The sequence below is a fragment of the Daldinia decipiens genome (assembly GCF_022478715.1).
Source record: "Daldinia decipiens strain CBS 113046 unplaced genomic scaffold F4813scaffold_34, whole genome shotgun sequence".
NCBI classification, from domain to species: Eukaryota; Fungi; Ascomycota; class Sordariomycetes; order Xylariales; family Hypoxylaceae; genus Daldinia; species Daldinia decipiens.
In genome coordinates this window covers 217767-238153 of record NW_026054577.1, presented here as the reverse complement: position 1 = coordinate 238153, position 20387 = coordinate 217767, and the positions used below count along the sequence as shown (strand labels likewise).

Genomic DNA, 20387 nt, shown 5'->3' with positions numbered 1-20387 from the left:
ATAAGGTATGTATGCAGTTTTATGCTTGGTGATGCTCCGTGTAAGACACAAACTTGTCGATAGACCGAGTTGCTACATACCGAAAGAGAGGAGCCGGGTGTGCTGCACGTATTTATCGAAGAAGCTCGACGGACCGCAGAGCGGAAAAGCAGATCAGGGACCGGCCTACACTAGCCCACCGAGTGGTTCTTTTATATGTATGTAGGTACCTAGGTTACTAACCTATATATGTACACAATGCATTATTGCTCGATTCACCGTAAAAACTCTGACGCACTACGCATCTTTTACCCCATAATCAGATGACTATCGGTTGAGAGCTAATGTAGGTAGGTAGTCTCTTGGTACATGTGAGGCTGATTGCCTAGGGTATACTTATGTATTATTGGAGTAGGTATGTTTATCGCATAGTATTTTGCGCCTGTTTTGTCACACTTGCGTTTTATGGTAGATGCGGCATTACAAGGTAAGACTTTTATTCTATAAGAAGTTTTAATGCATTGAAAAAGCATTGAAGACGAATACCTACATGTAGGTAAGTAGATACCTAGGTACTGTAGGTACATATGCAGTAGTAAAGCTTAAAGACGGAACTCTTAAATACATAATGTTCTGATAATCTTTAGTCTATGTACATAATTACGATATAGCTTTGAAATATGAGTTACTGCGTAAATGTATTTTCATGTATTTTCATACTGTCATTATACTGTTTCTTTTTCTACCTAATATATCACTTGCACTAACCCCATCCTGACCTATCCGCGCTAAAAGAATATGTTGAGGGGCAGAGGGGTGGTACAAGTTTACAAGTTCTCGCTGAAGAGCTCTAGGTTAAGGGGTTATTGACCTATTGCGCGGTTGCAATTGGTCAGGTTTCAGCTCCAGACCGCCTGCAGGCGTAAAGGAGATGGATGGTGAGTTGCAGTTGTGTGTACCCCGAGCGTACCCCTCATTGCCGATTTGTTGCGGCCGGCAAGAGCTTGTGACTTGGAAGAGAACATACCTCATGTGCATATAGGAGGTAGTTATATGCGGGGTACATCGAATACCTAGGTACCTTACCTATTAGTGTAGACTCATACACATACATGTATGTATGTACAACAATAAAATTTTTCAACATTACATCCACATCCTTGTACAAAACGAATTGCTGGTAGCTAATAGAAATCAATATTATTCCATTCCATGACATCGCCAACGGCTTCAGGTACTTTGTCTGGTGCAGCCGATGTTACTAATAACCTACTGCTTGGGAGATGCCGTCCCCGTCTGCTAGGTCCCCGTCTGCTAGGGTGTAAGATGGGAGGTGGGCAAGTATAAAAGTCATCTGGGTCCCTCTCAGTTTCATCATCGTGATCTTAGTTACAGATTCGAAACTTACATATATTCAAATATATTCAAAAGCAGAAAATCCCTTTGTTTAATGAAGAACGAACTTACATACCTCAACTTATACTTGCTCGGTTGCGCAATTGGTAACCGCTTGTTGCAATTCTGATTCCAATTACGGCTAATCCCGATCGACCTTTTACATCATCGTTTTCGACAAGGTTTACTTTTTATTTTCATCTACGAAAAAGGACATCCTTTTTTTCCCCCTTCCTCACTTTACAACCTCAAAGACTCTTATTGAATAAGAGACCACCACCAAATACCCAAATTCCCAAATACCACAGTCGACAGCGGACAGTGAACAGACATAGACATTCTACTCGACATACCAATCGAGATCGACTTAACGTTGCTGACCTGGCCAAGTCTAACATACATCGACCACCAACCAATCAAGTCACGAACGTGTAAGTGGCCATGCACAAAGCTTTCTAGGAACCCCTCCATCGTTTGAAAACTATCCCACCTTCTTTGCTGGCAACTGAAGCTTTTTACTTTCTTCTTTTCCTCTCCTATAAGCAGACCCTCGTCTTGTCAACTTGTCTCGTCGAGGAAGGGGTAGTGTAATTGACAGGATACGAGAACCTCATCTACATTCCAATGGCACTCTGACAGGGAAAAAACGTGGCTGTATCGCCAAGTTCGTTCCCGTTGCTTGATAGCCACTTCATTCCTCAGATGTCTATGCATAACCTACCTAGCTTATCACTAGAACCTCTCTTATCTTCTTCACATAATATCTTTTATCTCTTCACCGCATGATACGGAAGGGAAACCGGATCTAACGAGTAGACGACTAGACAAGCGTAAAACCTGACTTGGTCCCATCACCCGGTCTCATTTTAGTGCATCTGACCGATAGTTGCGATTCCTGCGAGATTCTTCAAGCCGTCTTGTTCTAATAATTCGTAAAAACTCTTGCGTTATTGGGTATTAGCTTGACGGTCCCGTACGGAGATATTTAAAGCCCATCAAACCTATCAAACCTATCAAACCTATCAAACCTATCGAACCCGTCGATATTTATGCGGTACGTATTAATTACCTAGGGACCTATATTAACTAGGACTCTTCAGCCCCTAAACCCACAAGAAATCTATTCGGTGTACTATGTATGGCCGGCGGGATGGTCGGTAGTGGGATTGTGGATACTTTTAATATGTCATCGTTGGCCTATCCTCGTTCACAGTTCACATAAACCTGGCCATTGCGGTCGAATATTAACCATTCGACTCTTTTTTCTTTGCTGACATTTTACCTACTTGGGTCTTTTAGGTCTCTTCATCGCCGATCGCAACCGAATCTTCATTGTTTCGAGCATTTAAGCTAACCACTGTGTTTCCCCCCTATAAGCTATGTCTGCTGCCACGATGCAGTCAGTCCCGGCTATCCCCCCTCGTCCCGCAAGGGCTCAAGACAAAGACAATGGCTCAACCGTACCTGCGATCCCTCCGCGTCCCAGCCGCCGGTTTAATCGTTCCGTTTCTCCTAACCCGGATCGATTTGCTCCCTCACCTCTAAACGAAAGTCCATTCCCACCGAAAGGTACCGGCGCTGCTCGACACAGTCAAACCCATCTTGGTGAGGAACTGGAACGTCCTATGAGCGTTGAGATGCCCAATGTAGGCGAAGAAGGTCGGGAGTATGCTGCAGCTATCGAAGGGCTGGGCTCTCCGGAGGCCAGCCGTCGTTCGTCTACTTCTCCCGAACAAACCCGCACTGTTGGCGCGGACATCAAATTGTACGCACCAAAGCCAACAATGCCTGCTCAGAGTGCTAAACAGCGAGTCGCTACGGTAACTCGCACCGATTCCGATAAGGCTGCAGCTTTTGGTATCGGACGTCCTTCCTACGAGGAGCAGGCTTATTCGAGCCGCAGCCTGAAGAAGAAGGCAAGTACTACGAGTCAGCTTTCCCACCAGAGTGAACTCTTCACCGAGGATGAGGTTGGCATCCCTGAGATTGGACAACGGGTACCCATGTTAGCCAATGCAGGCGATGTTCAGGCACCCTCGCCTGCTCCAGCCCCGAGAGCTGCGAGCACCGACGGGACAAGGCCTGCTGTTCGGCACCACACCCGGAAGACGAGTTCCCGCGGTTTTAGCGAGCTCCCATCTGATGTCTACGGCCTCCATGGGCACGGCGTTGCATCAACAGACAAACTTGACAAGGCCTATTATGAAAAACATCCCGACGCCCTCCAGAAGGAGCGCTATAATCATCTTCATGACCGTGTCCACGACTACTCGATGAGTAGTGAGGATCTCAACAAGATCGTTCGGAATACAGCCAGCCGCGGCGCTGGTTTTGGTAACGCAAACAGTCAATAAAACTTTGGAGTGGTTCTAACCGATGATTACAGGTACATCAACAGATTATGTTGGGACTCCTAGCGAGCAAGTCGGTTATCGAGCAGCGGATGAATACACCTCACGAATTTCGTCTCCCCAGCCGCCATCCACGGCTCCCAAGCACGATACGAAGGCCCTAAAGGATGAGACTGCCGATAATGCTGACGGCAACAATGTGATTCATGTAGACGAGCCAGATCGACGTAAGGGATTTGCTAAATTCGGTGATGAGAAATCTACTAAGGGTGAAGGTGCAGAGGAAATACACAGTCATCCGATTTTAGCCCCTGACGAAGTAGCCAAAGACACCTCTCCTTATCAACTACAGCCTGCCGTTGAGCCTCGGTCGGAACGACATGGCAGTGCATACGAAATGGAGGGACCTAAGAGTCGTCCTACAAGCAGACCTACAAGTGTGTACAGCCCACCACCGCCGGAGATGCATTCAACCCCTTTGGAGGATGTTGAAGAGTATGAGCCATTGTTCCCGGAAGACGAGAAGGGCGGCAAGAAACCCAAGACTCAGGCCGAAAAACTAAAGGAGCATCACCAAAGATTCCCCAGCCGTGATATCTGGGAAGATGCGCCTAACAGTGTGCATTCTACCGCAGAAGTCTCAACGCCAGAGTTATTAGAGGCTCAAAAACAGCAAGCATCGGCATTAGATGTACCTTTACGGGATGGCGAAACCCCCGCCCAAGCTTTTGCACGGAGACAAGAGGAGCTAGCCGAAAAAGAGGCCGTCACCCCTGACAGCTTTCTATATCGCCAACAGAAGCCCCCGTCGTGGGTTGGGAACCAGCCGCATTTAAACAAGGAGACCCAAAGTCGGCCGGGCATGCCTACTAACAGGTTTCCCAGTAGGGATGTCTGGGAGGATACACCTGATTCTCTACAATATACTGCAACTGTTTCTACCCCGGAGAACACAGAAGAGACACGCGATGGTGGTGATGATGATGATGATGATGTAGAAAAGCCGGCTGCCAACCAAACTCCTCAGAAGCCTACGTTACCCTCGCGCCCTAAGAGGCAAGAATCGGGTGATGATTCTACTTCGAAACCTACGATTCCTGATCGTCCAAAGCCTCAACTACCCGTTCGCCCTTCGAAGCCCGCCGCTGAGTCTAAAGGACCAGAGCCAACAGCGAAGCCGAAGCCCGCAGTGCCTGCAAGGCCAGCTGGTGGCAAGATTGCTGCTCTGCAGGCAGGATTTATGTCCGATCTCAATAAACGTTTACAATTAGGTCCTCAAGCCCCTAAGAAGGAAGATTCTACCACGCAGGAATCCACCGAGGAGAAGGAGAAGGCACCGTTATCTGACGCGAGAAAGGGTCGCGCCAGAGGTCCCCAACGACGAGCTCCGACTAAAGCTGCCAGCCCAAGCAGCCAGGAATCTGGTCTTCCGCCGGTGTCGAACGGTCAACCTACCCTGAGCTTCTCTATCACTCGCACTTTGTGGAGTATAGATGAGGAGGGTATCATGATAGTAGACGGCTCAGCGCCAGTAGCGTCATCAGAAACAAAAACCAAGCCTGATGAAGCTACAAGTGAAGACCCCAAGGAGGTACAACCACAGGCACCGCCAGAGCAGCACAAGCAAGACGAACCGGAAGCCAAAAAAGAAAACGAGCCTGCGGATTCGAAGCCAAGTGAAACGGAGAACGAATCTAAGGCAACAGAAACAATAGAAGAGACCAAAACACTGGCTACCAATACTGCTGGCGAGTCGATATTAGAAGAGACTATCGCGAAGGAACCGTCGGGGGACCAAGTACAAAAGGTTGAAGAGGCCAAAGATGAGGTGACAGAATGATAGTATCGCTCAAACATTACCGGTGAGACAGTATACGAACCTGTCATATTTCATTTTTTCCAATTCATTCCACGTTTCCTTTTCGGTCGAGGAGAGGCGGTGCGGAGTAGAGTTGGGAACGAGGGATACTTTCAGCAACGTAAAAATAAAAAAAAAAGCAACAAAAAGAAGGAAAAAGGGGGGCAGAAATTCAGGAAAATGGTAGAACTCGACATGTCTTTTGAAGATGCGTCCTAAGTTGTCGGGGTTTTTGTCCTTCTTTCCGGTCCGTTCCTTTTGCCGTCTTTGCCGCTTCGAATCTTGTAGCTTTGGTTCGTTGTAGACTTAGTATATAAGATACGCATACACAAGACTTCTTGGTCGTATGATTGTTTCCGTACACACACACACACACATATATATATATAGTAGGTGTTGCTTGAACTGTCCCTTGCTCGGTTCGAGGATATGGTTATATGTATTTTGACTAGTAGGAAATAAACGAGATTGGCTCTCAAAGTTAGGTTTATTGACGTTGTGGTAAGACAACTTATATGTGGATTATTTAAATATTCAACACCATATACTTGATATAAGACTGGAATCGACATGTCCTGCCCCCCTGTCGTTGGTTCAAATCGCTGCAGACTACTGCTTGGTAAGTAAATCAACGGTCCATTGCCCCTGAATTAGGTACGAACTCTGGAAAGACACATGGACTAAGAGAATGAATACACATGACATAGCAAATATATACGATTAATCGAATCAATCAACCCGCCCAACCAAGTCTCTGCTTGGTAGGTACCTAGGTAGGGTCCAAAAATAAAATAGGTAAAACAGCTTGTCCGCTCCAATTCGCCCTGCGCTACAATAAGCCATCATTTGATTCAATCAATCAATCAATCAATCAATCAATCAATTCGATCCAATGCATCCGTATCCTGGTTTATCCTATCCACTATCCCATCAATGCATTCGCGCCGTCTTTCGTAGAGATTCAATTCTGCTTGCGTAGTGTTTGTCGATGGCCATGCATGCCCTCTAGCTTTCCATCCTTATAATGATAATATTTATCACCCCCCCCTTCTCCACTTGCTACCGGAGAATTTCCAACTCGTCGTCATCGTCCTCGTCTAGAACGACCATCTGTCTTGGCCTCGCCCTGCTACTCCTACTACTAATATCCCTGCCCCTATCGACGCCGGGAGTAGCAGCACGGGTATTAAACACGTCTTCCACCCCCGCGCCTGGGGTTAGCTCCGCGCCGAGACTCTCGCGCCCGGCCTCGCGAATGCCTTTTTCCGTGACGAAGCGCGTCTTCTTGCGAGCCGGGGACCTAGAGGCAGAGCTACTGGCGGCGCCGACACTAACGCTACTACCGTCGTTGTCTGCATTCCCGATCCCATCGCTACTTGAATTCAGGTTTATCGCGGGCCGTAATTTCTCGCCGTCTCTCATGCGATTTAGTTTCTCCTTCAGGTTGCCGCCCCAACCGAGCGCGGGCTTGCTACTAGTGAGGGCCGCAGAACTGGAGGATGGTCGCACGCCTTCGCTGCGCTTGCGTTTTATAGGGCTGAGGTGCATCTTAGGTTCCTGGCCCTTCTCGCGGACTAGGCCGAGGGATCTGGCGTCGAGATCTTGCCTGGGCTCGTCTCCGCCGGCTTGTGTCGACGAGGTTGCGAATAGTAGGCTAGAGCCTGAAGCCGAGCGTTGAGTGCTGCTATTACTACCCCTTTTCATGTACTCTTTGCCGGCGCCAGACCCGACCTTGCCTAGCTGTTTCATGATATCACGCTCCTTTTCTTGGGTTGCGAGGCGTCTCTTTAGGGCTTCGCTGCGCTCGGTGCGATCAGCAATCTGTCCGCCTAGTATCTCGTTGTCGAGCATACTGGCAGCGCTCGGCTTGGAGATGTACCACTGGCTTTGCGTGCTTCTGTCGAAGTTGCCCCTGCTCTTCTTCTTGGTGTCGTTGGCGTGCTCCCAGTCGTTAAGACGGTACGATTTCTTGTATCTCCTACCATCTCCGTCGTCCTTCCTTGGGCCGAGTCCGGTGTTGAACGCATTCACGTCTTGTCGGGCCTGTCGATGCTTGGCTAGGCCCATATTCATGTGGAACTCGCAGAACTCGGTGCGCTTGCGGTTAACCCAACTATTACAGTGATCCCCATCCTTTTTTATGCTCTTACAGAACCCAAGGTCTCGTGCTGTACCTATCTCTAGAATGGTATCCTCGCCACTGTTGATCACTAGACTGAAGCGCCCTGTATCGGTGCGGCCTGGCGGCGGCGGCATGACATTTGGATTCAAGATGGCCAGAAGTGTACCTGGAACCAATTTCCAATATCGATCAAAGCCAGAACCAAAAAGAAAGAGTTCGAGTTCCCATTGTAAATCCACAAGCTGTAAAACCATGTACTTTCCCCTGGCCGGGTCAGTCTCAACCTTTTCCTTTAAGTTGTTGTTTGGGGTTTTATGCGAACGAGGGTCGGACTTAGAAGCTAGGATACCGAAGACTACTATGTCCTGTTCGATCTCCGGGAGCTGAAAATCTGGCGCCTTGACGTGTTTTAATATATCTTTTATCACGTATGTCTTCTTACCTGACAGGTTCCGGGTAAGGGTCGTGTGTGGTATCACTCGCTTCGAGAGATGAACACTTGAGTATGGTTCAAATGCAGAGGCTTCCTCTTCCGGCACTTCTTCAGGAGGTGCTTGAGGTTCCACGGTCACTCCTGAGCTGGTCCCTGGGCGGTTCTCATCCAGCGTGGGCCGTCTTAGGCTAGAAACGGTATCACTACGCTTAACCCGACTACTGGCCATAACTTGTTCACGGCTATACTGTTCGGGTTGTAATGGGATGTCGGGTATATCCTTCGCAGCGCTTTTTAACTGCTCCATCTCCTGTCTGCCGAGCTCAAAGGCGTTACTCCTTGCCTGCCTCACCCTTTCCTGCCTCTCTAGCCGAGTTGACTCCTCTGACCTAGCCGCGGCTAGTCTCTCGCTGAAAGTCATCGGCCGTTCCTGTTTTGTCTGTTGCTCAGCACCGCCGGGAGCGGGTGTATGCGCTCTTCGAAGATATCCTCCCTGGGCTCCATTTTGGGCCTCGGTAGTCCTCTTAAAGCTCGGGGCTCTCTTCAGCGATATGTCTTTCGCCTTGATTCCCTTGTCTATGCCAAGACGTACCCTACTAGGGGAGCCGTCGTCTTGCGCTGTTTGCGCTCTCCTCACCGGGGATGCTGGAACTTGAACTTCCATTTGCGACTGTGGTCGTGTCGTCGGGCCTGAATGCAACGAATCTGCTCGAGCGCGAGCTCTGCTAGTGATTGGAACGTCTGATATGGACATGGATTTAGGCCGTGTCGTAGTACTATCTCCGAGGGCCCTCTTTGCCTTGGCGCTTTGCAATTTCTTCAGCTTGAGTTTTGCCTCAATTGCTTGCAGCTTCAATTGCAGCATCTCCTCGTCCTCATCTTCATCGTCGTCTTCGTTCCCATCCATATACATTCCAGCGTTTTGTGTGCCGCCGCGAAAAGAGTTTCCAGTCCGAGTAGACAGCGCGGGTTTCTGTCGATGTATCCTACTCGGAGACGGCGATGGTGACAATCGCTCGGCCATGCGACGTAGCTTTTCGCGTCCCTTAGGTGTGCTAAGGAGAACGTCGTGTGGAGATCGCGGGGGCCATTGAGTCTCGGACTCTATACCGGGTCCTGCCATTTTGTGATATACAGTTTGACGTCGTTGCTAGAGTAGAGCGATAACGTCGGCGCCATTAGAGTATAGAAGGAAGTATCGTGATCATCATTCGTTGTCTCCCATCCACCGTGTTTGCCCAGTACCTATGTAGTAACAGAAATTATGAAGTTATGGTTATGTCCCCTCCACTTCGAAACCTGCAGGGGTCCGGCGCCTTTGCTGGCTTTGGTCTTAGTATAATATCATATACTAACAAATATAGAACAGATGCGTGGCAGATCGTCTAGGGTGAAAGCAAGTGTTTGGTTGTAGGTAGGTCCAACTAAGAGTGTATTCTACACCGCCGCAGAATCAATGCATCCGTTAAAGTTGAACTTGGATAATTGTGGTAAAAGTAAACCTGAGAATTGTATAAACGATGGTTCGCAAATGGTTTAGTATTACAACATGAAGAATACAAAATACATGTAAGTATGGATGTACTTTGAATATCGATAAGTGACTTAAAGTGTAGGTCGGTACACGGGTAGCCATGGGCAGCCAGAGTTACCTAAGATCTAAAATGACAGCGGATGATTGGCATAGTGGAGACGCGATTTTTCCATTTTAGTAAGACGCGACTTTGCATCAGAGCGCGTTAACAGGGGTTATCGATACCTTATTACATAAAGCCTTCAATTGTTACATACCTAGGTAGGTATATCTAAGTACCTAACCTTACATAAGAAAATCCCCTTGAAATCCCCATTGATAGGATAGGAGAATTGATTAACCTAGATCTTTAAGCTTGATGATCTTTAAGCTTGATGATCTTTAAGCTTGATCTAGTGTACAATGCTAATTTACTACTATCAATACTATTATCACTCTAAAAAGAACGAGGTATAATACATAACTATTCAAACCCGAATGCCTCATCTTAGATAAGAACATACCAATTCAACAGCATGGCGAGGACAACTAGGTCAAAGACGAGCGCATCAGCTGCCGCAACATCAGATACCAAGTCGACGGCCTCAAACACCAAATCAAAATACACATTGCCTACAGAATCTATAAATCCACCCAAGCTCTTCATTCTTCCTACCAGTGCTACCAAAGACGCGAAAATCGTCTCCCTATTAAACCCAAGATATTCAAAACCGACGAGGTATCTAGTATGCCCCGAGACTGGCATATACGAATTCACTAGGATCGCTGCGCCCAAGTCAACGCCCAGAAGCTGGTTCATAGAATGCGGTGATACGGGCAAAGTGGAAGAGAAGACAAGCAAAGATGACGCTGACCTTGGCGCTTATATCACTAAAGGCGCTGACCTGTACGTCGCGACCCTCATCGATCCTATGTTCCTTCTCCTGCCTGCATTTGCAGACCAATCAGTAAATACCAAAGATGGGAAACGGATGTTTGTGTCTAGCGACGACCACCTCGACTCCATACGCGGCAAGTCTCCACATCTATCCGAGATATTGCGATGGGGGAATGTACGGGCATTACTAGAGTCCCGGATGGCCGCAATATGCGATACGGTAGATGCAGGCAACGAGTCCATGTTCCGTTTCAGCGAAGACAAGCTCTTAACCGAAGTCCTGAGCAAGGCGCAGAAGATGAGCGAGCAACCCTTACCGAAAAGTATGGAGGAAAGGTTTGTGGCTAAAGCTCTAGAAGCGCCGGTTGTGGGTATGAAAAGAGAGAACACGACGACACTGTCTATCTCACAGCAGACGGAAACACGAACACAGGCGCAAGCAGAGACCCCGGCGTCAACCTCAACAGCATCGACTCCCAAACCCGAGTCTGTCGAAAGTCAATCTTCTACCTCGTCTACAGAAACAACTACAACCCTCGTATCGGAAGCATCTACAACTGCTACCTCAGTCGTCGAAGAGTCGATAACCACTACGACTGCCACAGAACCAACACCCTCACACGGCGCCTCTCCAGAAATCATAAAACTACAACGCTTCCGCACGGCCTTCAACTTCATCTGCTCATGCTACATTGCCCCGTCACAAGCCACACAATTACAGGAGAAGCTCAAGGAGCAGAAACCCCCAGCAGTCGACTTCACGCCTCTAGACACATATCTAGAGGATATTAGCAAGCTACGACAGGAGCTGGCTGCGGCGCGCAGCGTGGGTGACTACTCACGAAAACGCGTGTTAGACGACGATGAGCTAGCAGATCGCGCCGAGAAGAAGCGCCGGAAAGAAGAGGACGAGAAGCGGAAGAAGGCCGGCGAGAGCAGGGGCGTGAGAGATCTAAAGAAGGTGAATACGGTGGGGATGAAGAAGATGAGTGATTTCTTCAAGAAAAAGTAGGCTTGGAATAAAAAATAAGAATAAGTACCGGCGTTTAGAAGCGGTATATGTCATCAAATGTGTATAGTATTTGGGCTTGGGCTTGGGCTAGGTTTAGTCTTTGGACATGTGTGCCCGTTCATCATTCGTGTATATCTGAGACAGCGGCATAATCATCAAATCAAGCCTTTCAAAGCTTTGTCATATCCGTCCCCCTTTTTAACTAATAGCCTCGTGTCCCTCTCGACCTTCCTCTTAAAAACCCTCGGCCAATCCCCGAGGTCCCTCTAGCCGTACTCGTCGAGCTTGTGTCTGCTGCGGATGTAGGTCTGCTGGACGCGGACGAGTACACGCTTCGCCCTGTTGTCGTCCCTCTGCCTCTGGTACTAATGCTCCTGCCGCTCCTCGTTCCGCGTGCCGTCCCTCTAGTGCTAGCTGAGCTGCGCGTGCTGGTAGCGGTTTCGCGCTGGCGCTGTTCTTCCTCGTGGCGGCGTCTAGATTCGGCGCGACGACGCTCATCTTCGGCAGAGCGGCGTTCAGCTTCGCGCGCCTTCTGCTGGGCCTCGGCTTCCGCGTCGGCTAAGTCCTGGCTCGCGCCTTTCCAAGAAGGGCTCAGGATGAGTCGCTGGTTGTGTTCGGTCTGCGACAGGATGCGCGTCCAGGTATTGAGGAGCGTGGATGCGGTGCTGACGGTACTAGAGACAGTCTAAGGGGTAGACGGTTGAGTCAGCTTAGTTGCGCTCATGCGGGGAGGGAGAGGTAGCTAGTAGCCAGGGATATAGCCACGGGCGTCATATTGGAAGCATATAGGGATGAAGATGAGTAAGGAGTAAGAAGTAAATATAGTCGTACGTGCATATTGCCCTTCGCCCGCTCTAGAGTCCCGACTACGCCCTCGATCAGCTCATTGATGTTCCGAACGCCTTCTAGCTCCCGACGCAGGTTTGCCTCGCGGCTCTCTTCCGGATCATCATAGCGATTATTCAGGCGATTATTCGGGGGGTTAGAGGGGGTTTTAGGTCGAGCTGGTCTTTCTCTAGAAGCGTGCTTTGCAGAGGGCGAGGCAAAGAGATCCTCAGTATCAGATTCGTGATCGGACATAGCTGCGAGGCGAGGAAGAGAAATAGTGCGTTACTGCAGCACGATACCGATACCGTAATAGCTGCTGCGATTGGTGATAGGCGGAGTGGAGGGGTAGGTAGGTAGCTATGTAGCTAATGATTAATCCAGGGGTAGACAAGCGGCAGATAAGCGGCCAATAGATTTAATTATTTCCCAAAGCGGCTCCAATGGTGGTTTACGAACTTAGTAATGACGTACGTAGGTTGCAATAGGTTGTACATAGTAGTTGCAACCTTCTAACCCTTCTATGTTCTATGTGTCTTCCTGAGGCTAACCTTCCTTGGTGTCTAAGGCATTTTTTAAGACAAATTTTGTTGACATGTGTTGTCATGCAGCAGTCTGGCAATGTTTTGCGTTCTGGTTTGTGGAGACGGCCGTGTGCTGGCTTCTAAATTGGCCAATTGAACTCAAATGCCTTTAGTTATCGACATACTTTTAGCCCTCCAATTTTTGGTGGGGCTAACCTTTGCGACGCGTACATACATACACACAGGATGCGCATAACGCGTCGCAAAAGGTACGCAGATACATACAAATATGTCACTTTTAAGGCACCGTGCGATTTGTACCGTAAAACTATGAAGAGTACATGCCACACCACGAAAATCAAGCGCTTTCGATAAGTACTTCGTAACAATTACATTAAAGTAAACAGGGGGGTCGCTAGTGAAATGTCATAATAGGTACCCAAGTAATTTGGCAGCGACTACCGCACGTTCCACTGCAAGTTGGGATAGTTCGAGGTATCCCCCCCGAAAGTCTAGGTATGTAAGTCTGGGCAACCCAGCCACTTCAAACTTTCACATCCTACCACCCATATCCCTAATTTGATCAAAATTCCCACTACGACTTCGTTCCCACGCATCAAGCCACCAACACCATTTCGTCTCTACGCTCCTTGTCGTTAGACTTAGTCAACTTGGCTTGTTACCACGTCTAGCACCACTGTAACTCATCGCTACTGATCATTATATCAACATATTACTACTTTAATTCGGTTTCGCAAGCAACCGCAAGTCGAGGACAGAGGTAACAAGCAAAAAAGCAAAAAAGCAAAAAAGCAAACCGGACGCGATCGCCCCTTGTTTAGCTGCCTAATCGTTACTCATCCATTCTTGGTCTTGCCTATTGCCCTCTTCGCACTAAACATCGATTTTCAACTTTGCACTCAAGTCAAGCCGTGTTCAATCGAGCCAACGCGTAAAAGTTTAAAGAATATCGATATTCCATGAGTCGAAGGATACTGCGATACTTGAAACCCCGAAATCTAGCCCGCACCCATCGTGCGGACTTCTAAATATCCAACTGAGCTTAAAGAACGCTGCTTTAAAGCAAACAACAATGGCGTCTTTCTCAGTCTCAACACCCTCCCCTCCAGGCCGAGTGCATACTCCAGGCACTCCAAAATTCGGTTACAACGATTCTTGGGAACCTTTCTCTCCCCGAAAATCTGCCCGCATTTCAGCTCAGCGCTCAACTCAACGCACGCCTTCTCCCCGCGCTCCGCAACACCGCACTCGCGCATCTACAAGGGTTTCCTCGTCGGATATTTTTGCTACTCCCGCCACTTCTTCTCCCAAAAAGCGACAGCCGGCCATGGACTCCGTACGACGCGCCTCTGGCGCCTTAACTTACGAAGGCACCTCCAACGCTGCCGATTCCCTTGGAATTTCTTCGTCGCAGCACAAATCCAAGGCCAGCACCGCCGCTTCTCGAGCCGCAACTATGTTCCCCACTCCGGCCAAAACACCCAAGAAGCAGCCCGACGAGAAGTCTAAGGCTAATGTTCGCGCGATCGCACGCAGTCTATTCCCCGAGGCCGATGCAATTGCAACTCCTAAGAAAAGAAAGGCTAAGAAGTACACCGGCCTAACACTAGATAGCTTCACTGCTGAAGACATCGAACAACCCATCGAGATCTTCACCGATACGCGCGACCGCATCCCCGAGGCAGACGACACTGCTGCTAATCCTTTCTACGAGAAGCATCCCGCGTCGTCTACTGCGGAACCCAAGTCTCCCAAGAAGCGAGGCCAAGGCAAGCAGATTTCCGTCCCTGGTGAAGGCAAACAGCCTCTCGACGAAGTTCTGCAACGAGAGGATGGAATCATCTATGTTTTGTAAGTTATCATCCCATTATCGTCCCAAATCTAATCTACCCGCATTTTAATTAACCTATGCTAATAAATATTTTTATATAGCCGAGGGAAGAAGATCTTCCGCAAGTTTTCGTCTAGTGAGGATGTAGATTCGGATGAATTCAGTAGCGAGAGCGAGGAGGTAGAGCTAAGCAGAGCTCACGAGCGACTACGTCCGTTGACCCGCTCGTCTATCAAACCGCGTCTCCTCTTCCCTACCAAGGGCAAGAATGTTGCCAAGCCGACTACAGATGACGAGGAAGCTGCCACGGATATCGAAGATCACGTGTTCAAGGATGTGGAAGAGGAGGATGAAATCGAGGCTCCTACAACTCCTACCGCCAAGGTCGCTGAGAAGCCAGGCACTCCTACTGCACCCAGATTCGCACCTGCTTCTCCTCCCAGCACAGTTCGAACTCGACGCACTGCTTTACACGCCAAGGCCGTCGAATCACCCATGAAGGTCACCAAGTCGCGCAGCCCCTTCGATGGCTGGCGTCGCTCTAAGAGTCGTGCTGCTGCTGCACATGGTCAGAAGCGAGAGGGCGAGGACTTGGCCAGACCGAACGAGTCGTCTAAGCGCCAGCGTGCCTAGTCGGCGGCTTTGAGCGATACTATGACTCGTCTGCAGCAGTTGGGAAATCTCGATGGAATCAGGCTACGAAAATCCTCGGCCTAAGTTTCTTGGTGTTCCCCTTTCCCCTTTGTGGTTTTGGATGGGAGGAAATTCGGTACATTTCAGTACATTTCGGTGCAGTAAGGGTCTGAAACGGAAAGCTTGGTTTTACCAAGAGGTGTTGGGCGTTGTTCCCCGTATGGTAAAGGTGACTTGGTCAAGAAAAGCCACAGAAAGGGTTGCTATTGCTATGTAGATGCGTTGTTGGACTAAGAATCCAGCCATGTTAATTGTTGCAGGTGGTGGGCTCAGATAATTAGCTTTGCCTCAGAATGAATCGAGTGTTTTCTAGCAAGGTTGAAGATTATTATTGCGTTGGACAGGGGAGGTTTACTATTGTGATTGGCGGGTTGAGCTTTTGAGCTTTTTGTACCTATTCTTATAGATTCACATCGCCGACAACGACATCGCCGACAGCAGGACGAGGTTATTTGCTTTACTTATACCTTGCATCCTTTAGCAGTCTAGCTACGTATTGCTATCAGATAAATCAATTTACGCACGTTGCCGATATCCCTGGTTATTATATACCTGATGTACCAAATGTGATTCAGGTAAAATGACTTGTCCGGATTTTGCCTTAAAAGCAGTGTGAATTAAATAGTTATTATTGACTTGCTCTCTTTTGTGTGCTGGAGGTCTAATTAAAAATTAAATGTATTTAACCTCTAGAGTATAAGTGTAATTTCACTATATTCATGTTTAGAAAATGTAGAGATGTTGTGTACATGGCGTATATGTCCTATTTATAGCTAGGTAGCTACATGTGTGTTAGTGTGTTAGGCATATAAGGGTCTACATGTTCGTCATATTAGAGAGCATACCTAGGTACGGTACATGTTAGGTATTTGCCATTGAAAGATTCGAGGTTAGGTAGTTGCTATACATACGTACCTAGGTAGGTAGGTAACCTAGGTAGGTACGCAGTATAGGATATCCATATGAGTGTGCCTACCTAACCTAACTGCTTTATTTAGGCAAAGGAAGTCGTACTAGGCGATTTAGGTATCACGTCATGTAGTGTACTTGTGGTATAAGGTATAAACAACCTGAATGAAGGTGCAATTCCTTTGCCCCGCCCCCGCCTAAATTTCATCTTCGCATCTTCCCATAGACGTACCCAACTTTCGACTGCCACATATTCAATTTATCAACACATCACTTCGATCAGTCATTCTTTAATATCAGAAAGGTCTAGTACGTTGCAACAGCCATCTGTGGTCTTAGCAACTCCAATTGGCCCAAAAGTTTTGTATAAAATAACCATACGACTGCTTTACCATGCATATATTAGTTACCAACGACGACGGTCCACCGTCTCCGACTTCGTCGCCTTACGTACATAGTCTAGTCCGAGAGCTTCAAAAAAGGGGGCATACTGTCTCCGTTTGCTTACCACACGCCCAACGTTCCTGGATTGGGAAGGCTCACATGATCGGCCAGACCGTGAAACCTCTCTACTATCGTCCATCTGCGACCTTCGACCCGTTGCCCAGCGCTGCCTCTCGAGCTCAGGGGACTGTATACACACGTCCAAGCAAGGACAGCAAAGAAGAAGAATGGATTCTTGTCGACGGAACACCAGCAAGTTGCGCCCAGATCGGCCTGTACCATTTCTTCCGCGAAAAGGGCCCTGTTGACCTTGTAGTGTCGGGTCCTAACTATGGTCGGAATACGACGGCCGTGTTCGCACTGAGCTCTGGTACGTTAGGTGGCGCACTCGAAGCCGCCGTGTGTAGAAGGAAAGCTATTGCTTTGAGCTACGCATTCTTCAGCCGTAACCACGACCCCACAATCATCGATGCCGCTACCCGGCATAGTGTGCGTGTCATCGAGAAGTTGTATGCTCAGTGGCCGACAGACAAGAGTGTTGACCTGTATTCGGTCAACGTACCACTCATCGAAGGTGTTGACGAACATAAAACGCTGTGGACAGAAATGCTGCAAAATTATTGGGGTGAATCAAGTGTCTGTTTCGAGGAGGTTGAGGGAAGTGTTGGCGACGAGGAAGAGGAAGAAGAGAGAATAAGAGAGGGAGAAGAAGCGGGAGCATCCGGCGGCGTCGATCCGAAAACAAATAGCGAGGGTGATGAGACGGGTCAGACACGGTATAAACACAGACATTTCAAGTGGGCGCCGAAGTTTGCGGATGTTTATAAAAGTGTTGAGGAGTCGCCGCCAGGGAATGATGGGTGGGCGGTGAAGGAAGGTTTCACAAGGTAAGTCAAGATCTGATCTCCTTTATATTGACGACGTCGACGGCGTCAACGTCAACGGCTATATTTGTACCCGAGCCTAACCAACGATGCAGTGTAACACCAATGAAAGCAAATTTTTATCATACGGCAACGCATCTACATGGAGAGGAGTTGAAACTGTGAGTTGAGTCTACTGCATTGCATTTGGTTTTGGATGGCAGCATTATAGACAGCTGGAGCTTGTGTGGCCGCATAACCAGTCCATCAGATAGACAAAACCTCATCATCTTCTAGTTACATCATATTAAAGAGGTGAGCTATGGCGAAGAGGTTGTTGAGTGTTCTACAGATGTCGAATGCTTGTGATGTACGTACATCCTTGATCGCCGTTCTCACGATATCTTCTCCAGGGATATGTCGGACACCTCAGGAATGGCAATGTCTACATCGACCTTGATATACCGACCCAAGCAACATTTTTACGCCTTGATCGCCTACGAAGACCCCTATGTCCAACCACTTATACTATCTGCCCTAAAGAAGTTCTTTTCTCCTGAGTCATACACTTTACTCTCGATACCCGACTTAGTGGTCCAGGGTGAACCTGTACCGCTGAGCAAGCTATTACCAGAAAACAGCAATAGTCCTGTCCTACAAATTACACCCTACGAAGCCATCGACTGGGACTATGTAGACTCGCATGCAGAGAAATGTATAGTAAATAGCTACATGCTGCGTAAGGCGTTGATACGAAAGCATTACCTATCGGCAACCGTTGAGCAGTGGGTAGCTAAGCGCCCCGAGTCAGTGTTGAAAACACACGTCAAAAGGAGCGAGGCATTCGAGTTAGATTATGCCGAATTCCTAGATGACGCCCTTGTCGAGGCTTTTGACTTACGTGCAAGCCTGGAGAAAAATACAGAGCAGGAACCAGGCCACGAAATCGAATGGTGGATTCTCAAGCCCAGTATGAGCGATAGGGGACAAGGCATCCGGTTATTTAGCACGATGGAAGATCTACAAGGCATATTTGACGAATGGGAAGAGGACCTACCGGATAGCGAGGATGAGGATGATACTAGGAACGATGGGAACCGAGGGGATGACGCGGTCTCGAATTCCGATCCCGAGAGGCGCAATGATATCACTACCTCGCATCTTCGTCACTTCGTAGCTCAGCCGTACATACACCCACCACTTCTATTGCCCGGCGATAACCGCAAGTTCCACATCCGTACGTACGTCGCCTGCATTGGTCGATTGGATGTCTACGTGTACAAGGATATGCTAGCGCTCTTTGCGGGCAAGCCTTACACTGCGCCCGCCACCGCCACCAACACGTCGTCCGTCGACCTCGAGGCCCATCTGACCAACACGTGCCTACAGCGGTCAGTCGACGACGGCACGGTCCGACGGTTCTGGGACTTGCCGCTGCCGCAGCAGCGGAAGGCAGACGTGTTCGCGCAGATCTGCGCGGTGACGGGCGAGGCGTTCGAGGCGGCGGCACGCGCTATGCAGATGCACTTCCGGCCGTTGGCCAACGCGTTCGAGGTCTTCGGCCTCGACTTCCTGGTCGATGCCGACGGCACCGCCTGGCTCCTCGAGGTCAACGCGTTCCCGGACTTCCGACAGACAGGCGACGAGCTCAAGGATTTGGTGCAGGGGCTCTGGGAGGAGGTGCTGAGGCGTGCGGCGGTGCCGTTCTTAGGGTTTGGGGATGGCTCGGAGGTGGGTGCGGGAGCGGGAGCAGGAGCGGATGGAGGCGAGGAGGAGGATGGGGATCGGTTAGTACTTGTTAGGAGGGTCGAGTTGGGGAGGTAGAGGAGAGTGTGCATGGTATAGAGATCGATAGATAGATGAATAGATGTTTGTCTTTGGCAAGAGTATGCAGAGTTTAAAGTTAATCGTTGAGAAAAGGAACATTATAGGCATTACGGACGTTAGGATGTTTACCCTCTGGCTACTGAGGTGACTTAAGCAAAGAGGCCATGGCTATATTAGTAGTCTAAGATAGGTCTAGAATTTCTTTCGAGTTCCTTGCCTAACAACAAAGCTGTTTTTGTGCCTTCCAAGTCCATCTAGCGATAATTCTTTTATTCCCATACCTATTCTCGTATCATCATAATGGATATAATATCACAAGAAGCGGTAACCACCCTGAGCTGGCGGCCGAGTCCAAGTGGCACAAACTATCTATGTACGTCCTCCCCTGGTATTGTACATACCTCGTATGACACATGTGGTACCTATGCTCATTCGTGTAGCACGCACGAGGAAAGCTTGATCTGTGTTGGCCTGGTGACAATGGAGATGTAAGGGCTACGGCAGTTCACCATGTGGTGGAAGCTCACATATTGTACGAGTTAAGGGGGTAGTTGAACACGACGGACACTATGTGAGGATGGAGGACAGAATTCTAGCACTCTGGCACTACCTATACTATGGACATGTTCCCTCTTGCCTGGGGAACTTACTCGTTGAAGGCTTGCGGTAGGATGGCACAGGGAGATAGGAGTTTCTGCGTATGTGGCTATGCTGCTGATCTTATGGGATTTTATTAATGCGTTCTCACAACCAGGTTAAACATTGGCTACGTCGTCTTGCCTTCTCTGTCAATCCGTGGCAACTTAGCCAGGCCAGTCAGGGGAGGGAGAAACAACATGTGTAGATACTCTCTGCGAGGTAAAGTACCTAAGGCACTAAGGGTGAGCGG

At 48.8% G+C, this 20387-nt stretch overlaps 6 protein-coding genes across 6 annotated transcripts; 4 read left to right on the top strand and 2 right to left on the bottom strand.

Annotated features, from left to right (window-relative positions):
* Positions 1-2753: 2753 nt before the first annotated feature.
* F4813DRAFT_392320 (altered inheritance of mitochondria protein 21) lies at positions 2754-5565 on the top strand (the record flags this gene model as incomplete). The annotated part of the gene is made up of 2 exons (XM_049247261.1): positions 2754-3708; positions 3761-5565. The coding sequence occupies 2 exons, from the start codon at positions 2754-2756 to the stop codon at positions 5563-5565; spliced, it is 2760 nt and encodes a 919-aa protein (XP_049096774.1).
* Positions 5566-6155: 590 nt separating this feature from the next.
* Positions 6156-9805, bottom strand: F4813DRAFT_369434 (uncharacterized protein). Its single transcript, XM_049244425.1, has one exon. It carries the CDS (start codon positions 9259-9261, stop codon positions 6643-6645), a length of 2619 nt encoding a protein of 872 aa, XP_049096773.1. The 5' UTR covers positions 9262-9805; the 3' UTR covers positions 6156-6642.
* Positions 9806-9859: 54 nt separating this feature from the next.
* F4813DRAFT_196272 (ribonuclease H2, subunit B) lies at positions 9860-11745 on the top strand. Its single transcript, XM_049239503.1, has one exon. It carries the CDS (start codon positions 10188-10190, stop codon positions 11559-11561), a length of 1374 nt encoding a protein of 457 aa, XP_049096772.1. The 5' UTR covers positions 9860-10187; the 3' UTR covers positions 11562-11745.
* Positions 11585-12739, bottom strand: F4813DRAFT_196265 (uncharacterized protein). The gene is made up of 2 exons (XM_049239502.1): positions 12393-12739; positions 11585-12246 (listed from the first exon to the last, which is right to left on the bottom strand). The coding sequence occupies exons 1-2, from the start codon at positions 12639-12641 to the stop codon at positions 11764-11766; spliced, it is 732 nt and encodes a 243-aa protein (XP_049096771.1). The 5' UTR covers positions 12642-12739; the 3' UTR covers positions 11585-11763.
* A 1264-nt stretch (positions 12740-14003) lies between these two features.
* Positions 14004-15395, top strand: F4813DRAFT_382445 (uncharacterized protein; the record flags this gene model as incomplete). Its single annotated transcript, XM_049245803.1, has 2 exons — positions 14004-14782; positions 14864-15395. 2 exons carry the CDS (start codon positions 14004-14006, stop codon positions 15393-15395), a joined length of 1311 nt encoding a protein of 436 aa, XP_049096770.1.
* A 1164-nt stretch (positions 15396-16559) lies between these two features.
* Positions 16560-19750, top strand: F4813DRAFT_369426 (sure-like protein). Its single transcript, XM_049244424.1, has 3 exons — positions 16560-17695; positions 17788-17853; positions 18085-19750. Exons 1-3 carry the CDS (start codon positions 16758-16760, stop codon positions 19493-19495), a joined length of 2415 nt encoding a protein of 804 aa, XP_049096769.1. The 5' UTR covers positions 16560-16757; the 3' UTR covers positions 19496-19750.
* The last annotated feature ends 637 nt before the right edge of the window (positions 19751-20387 follow it).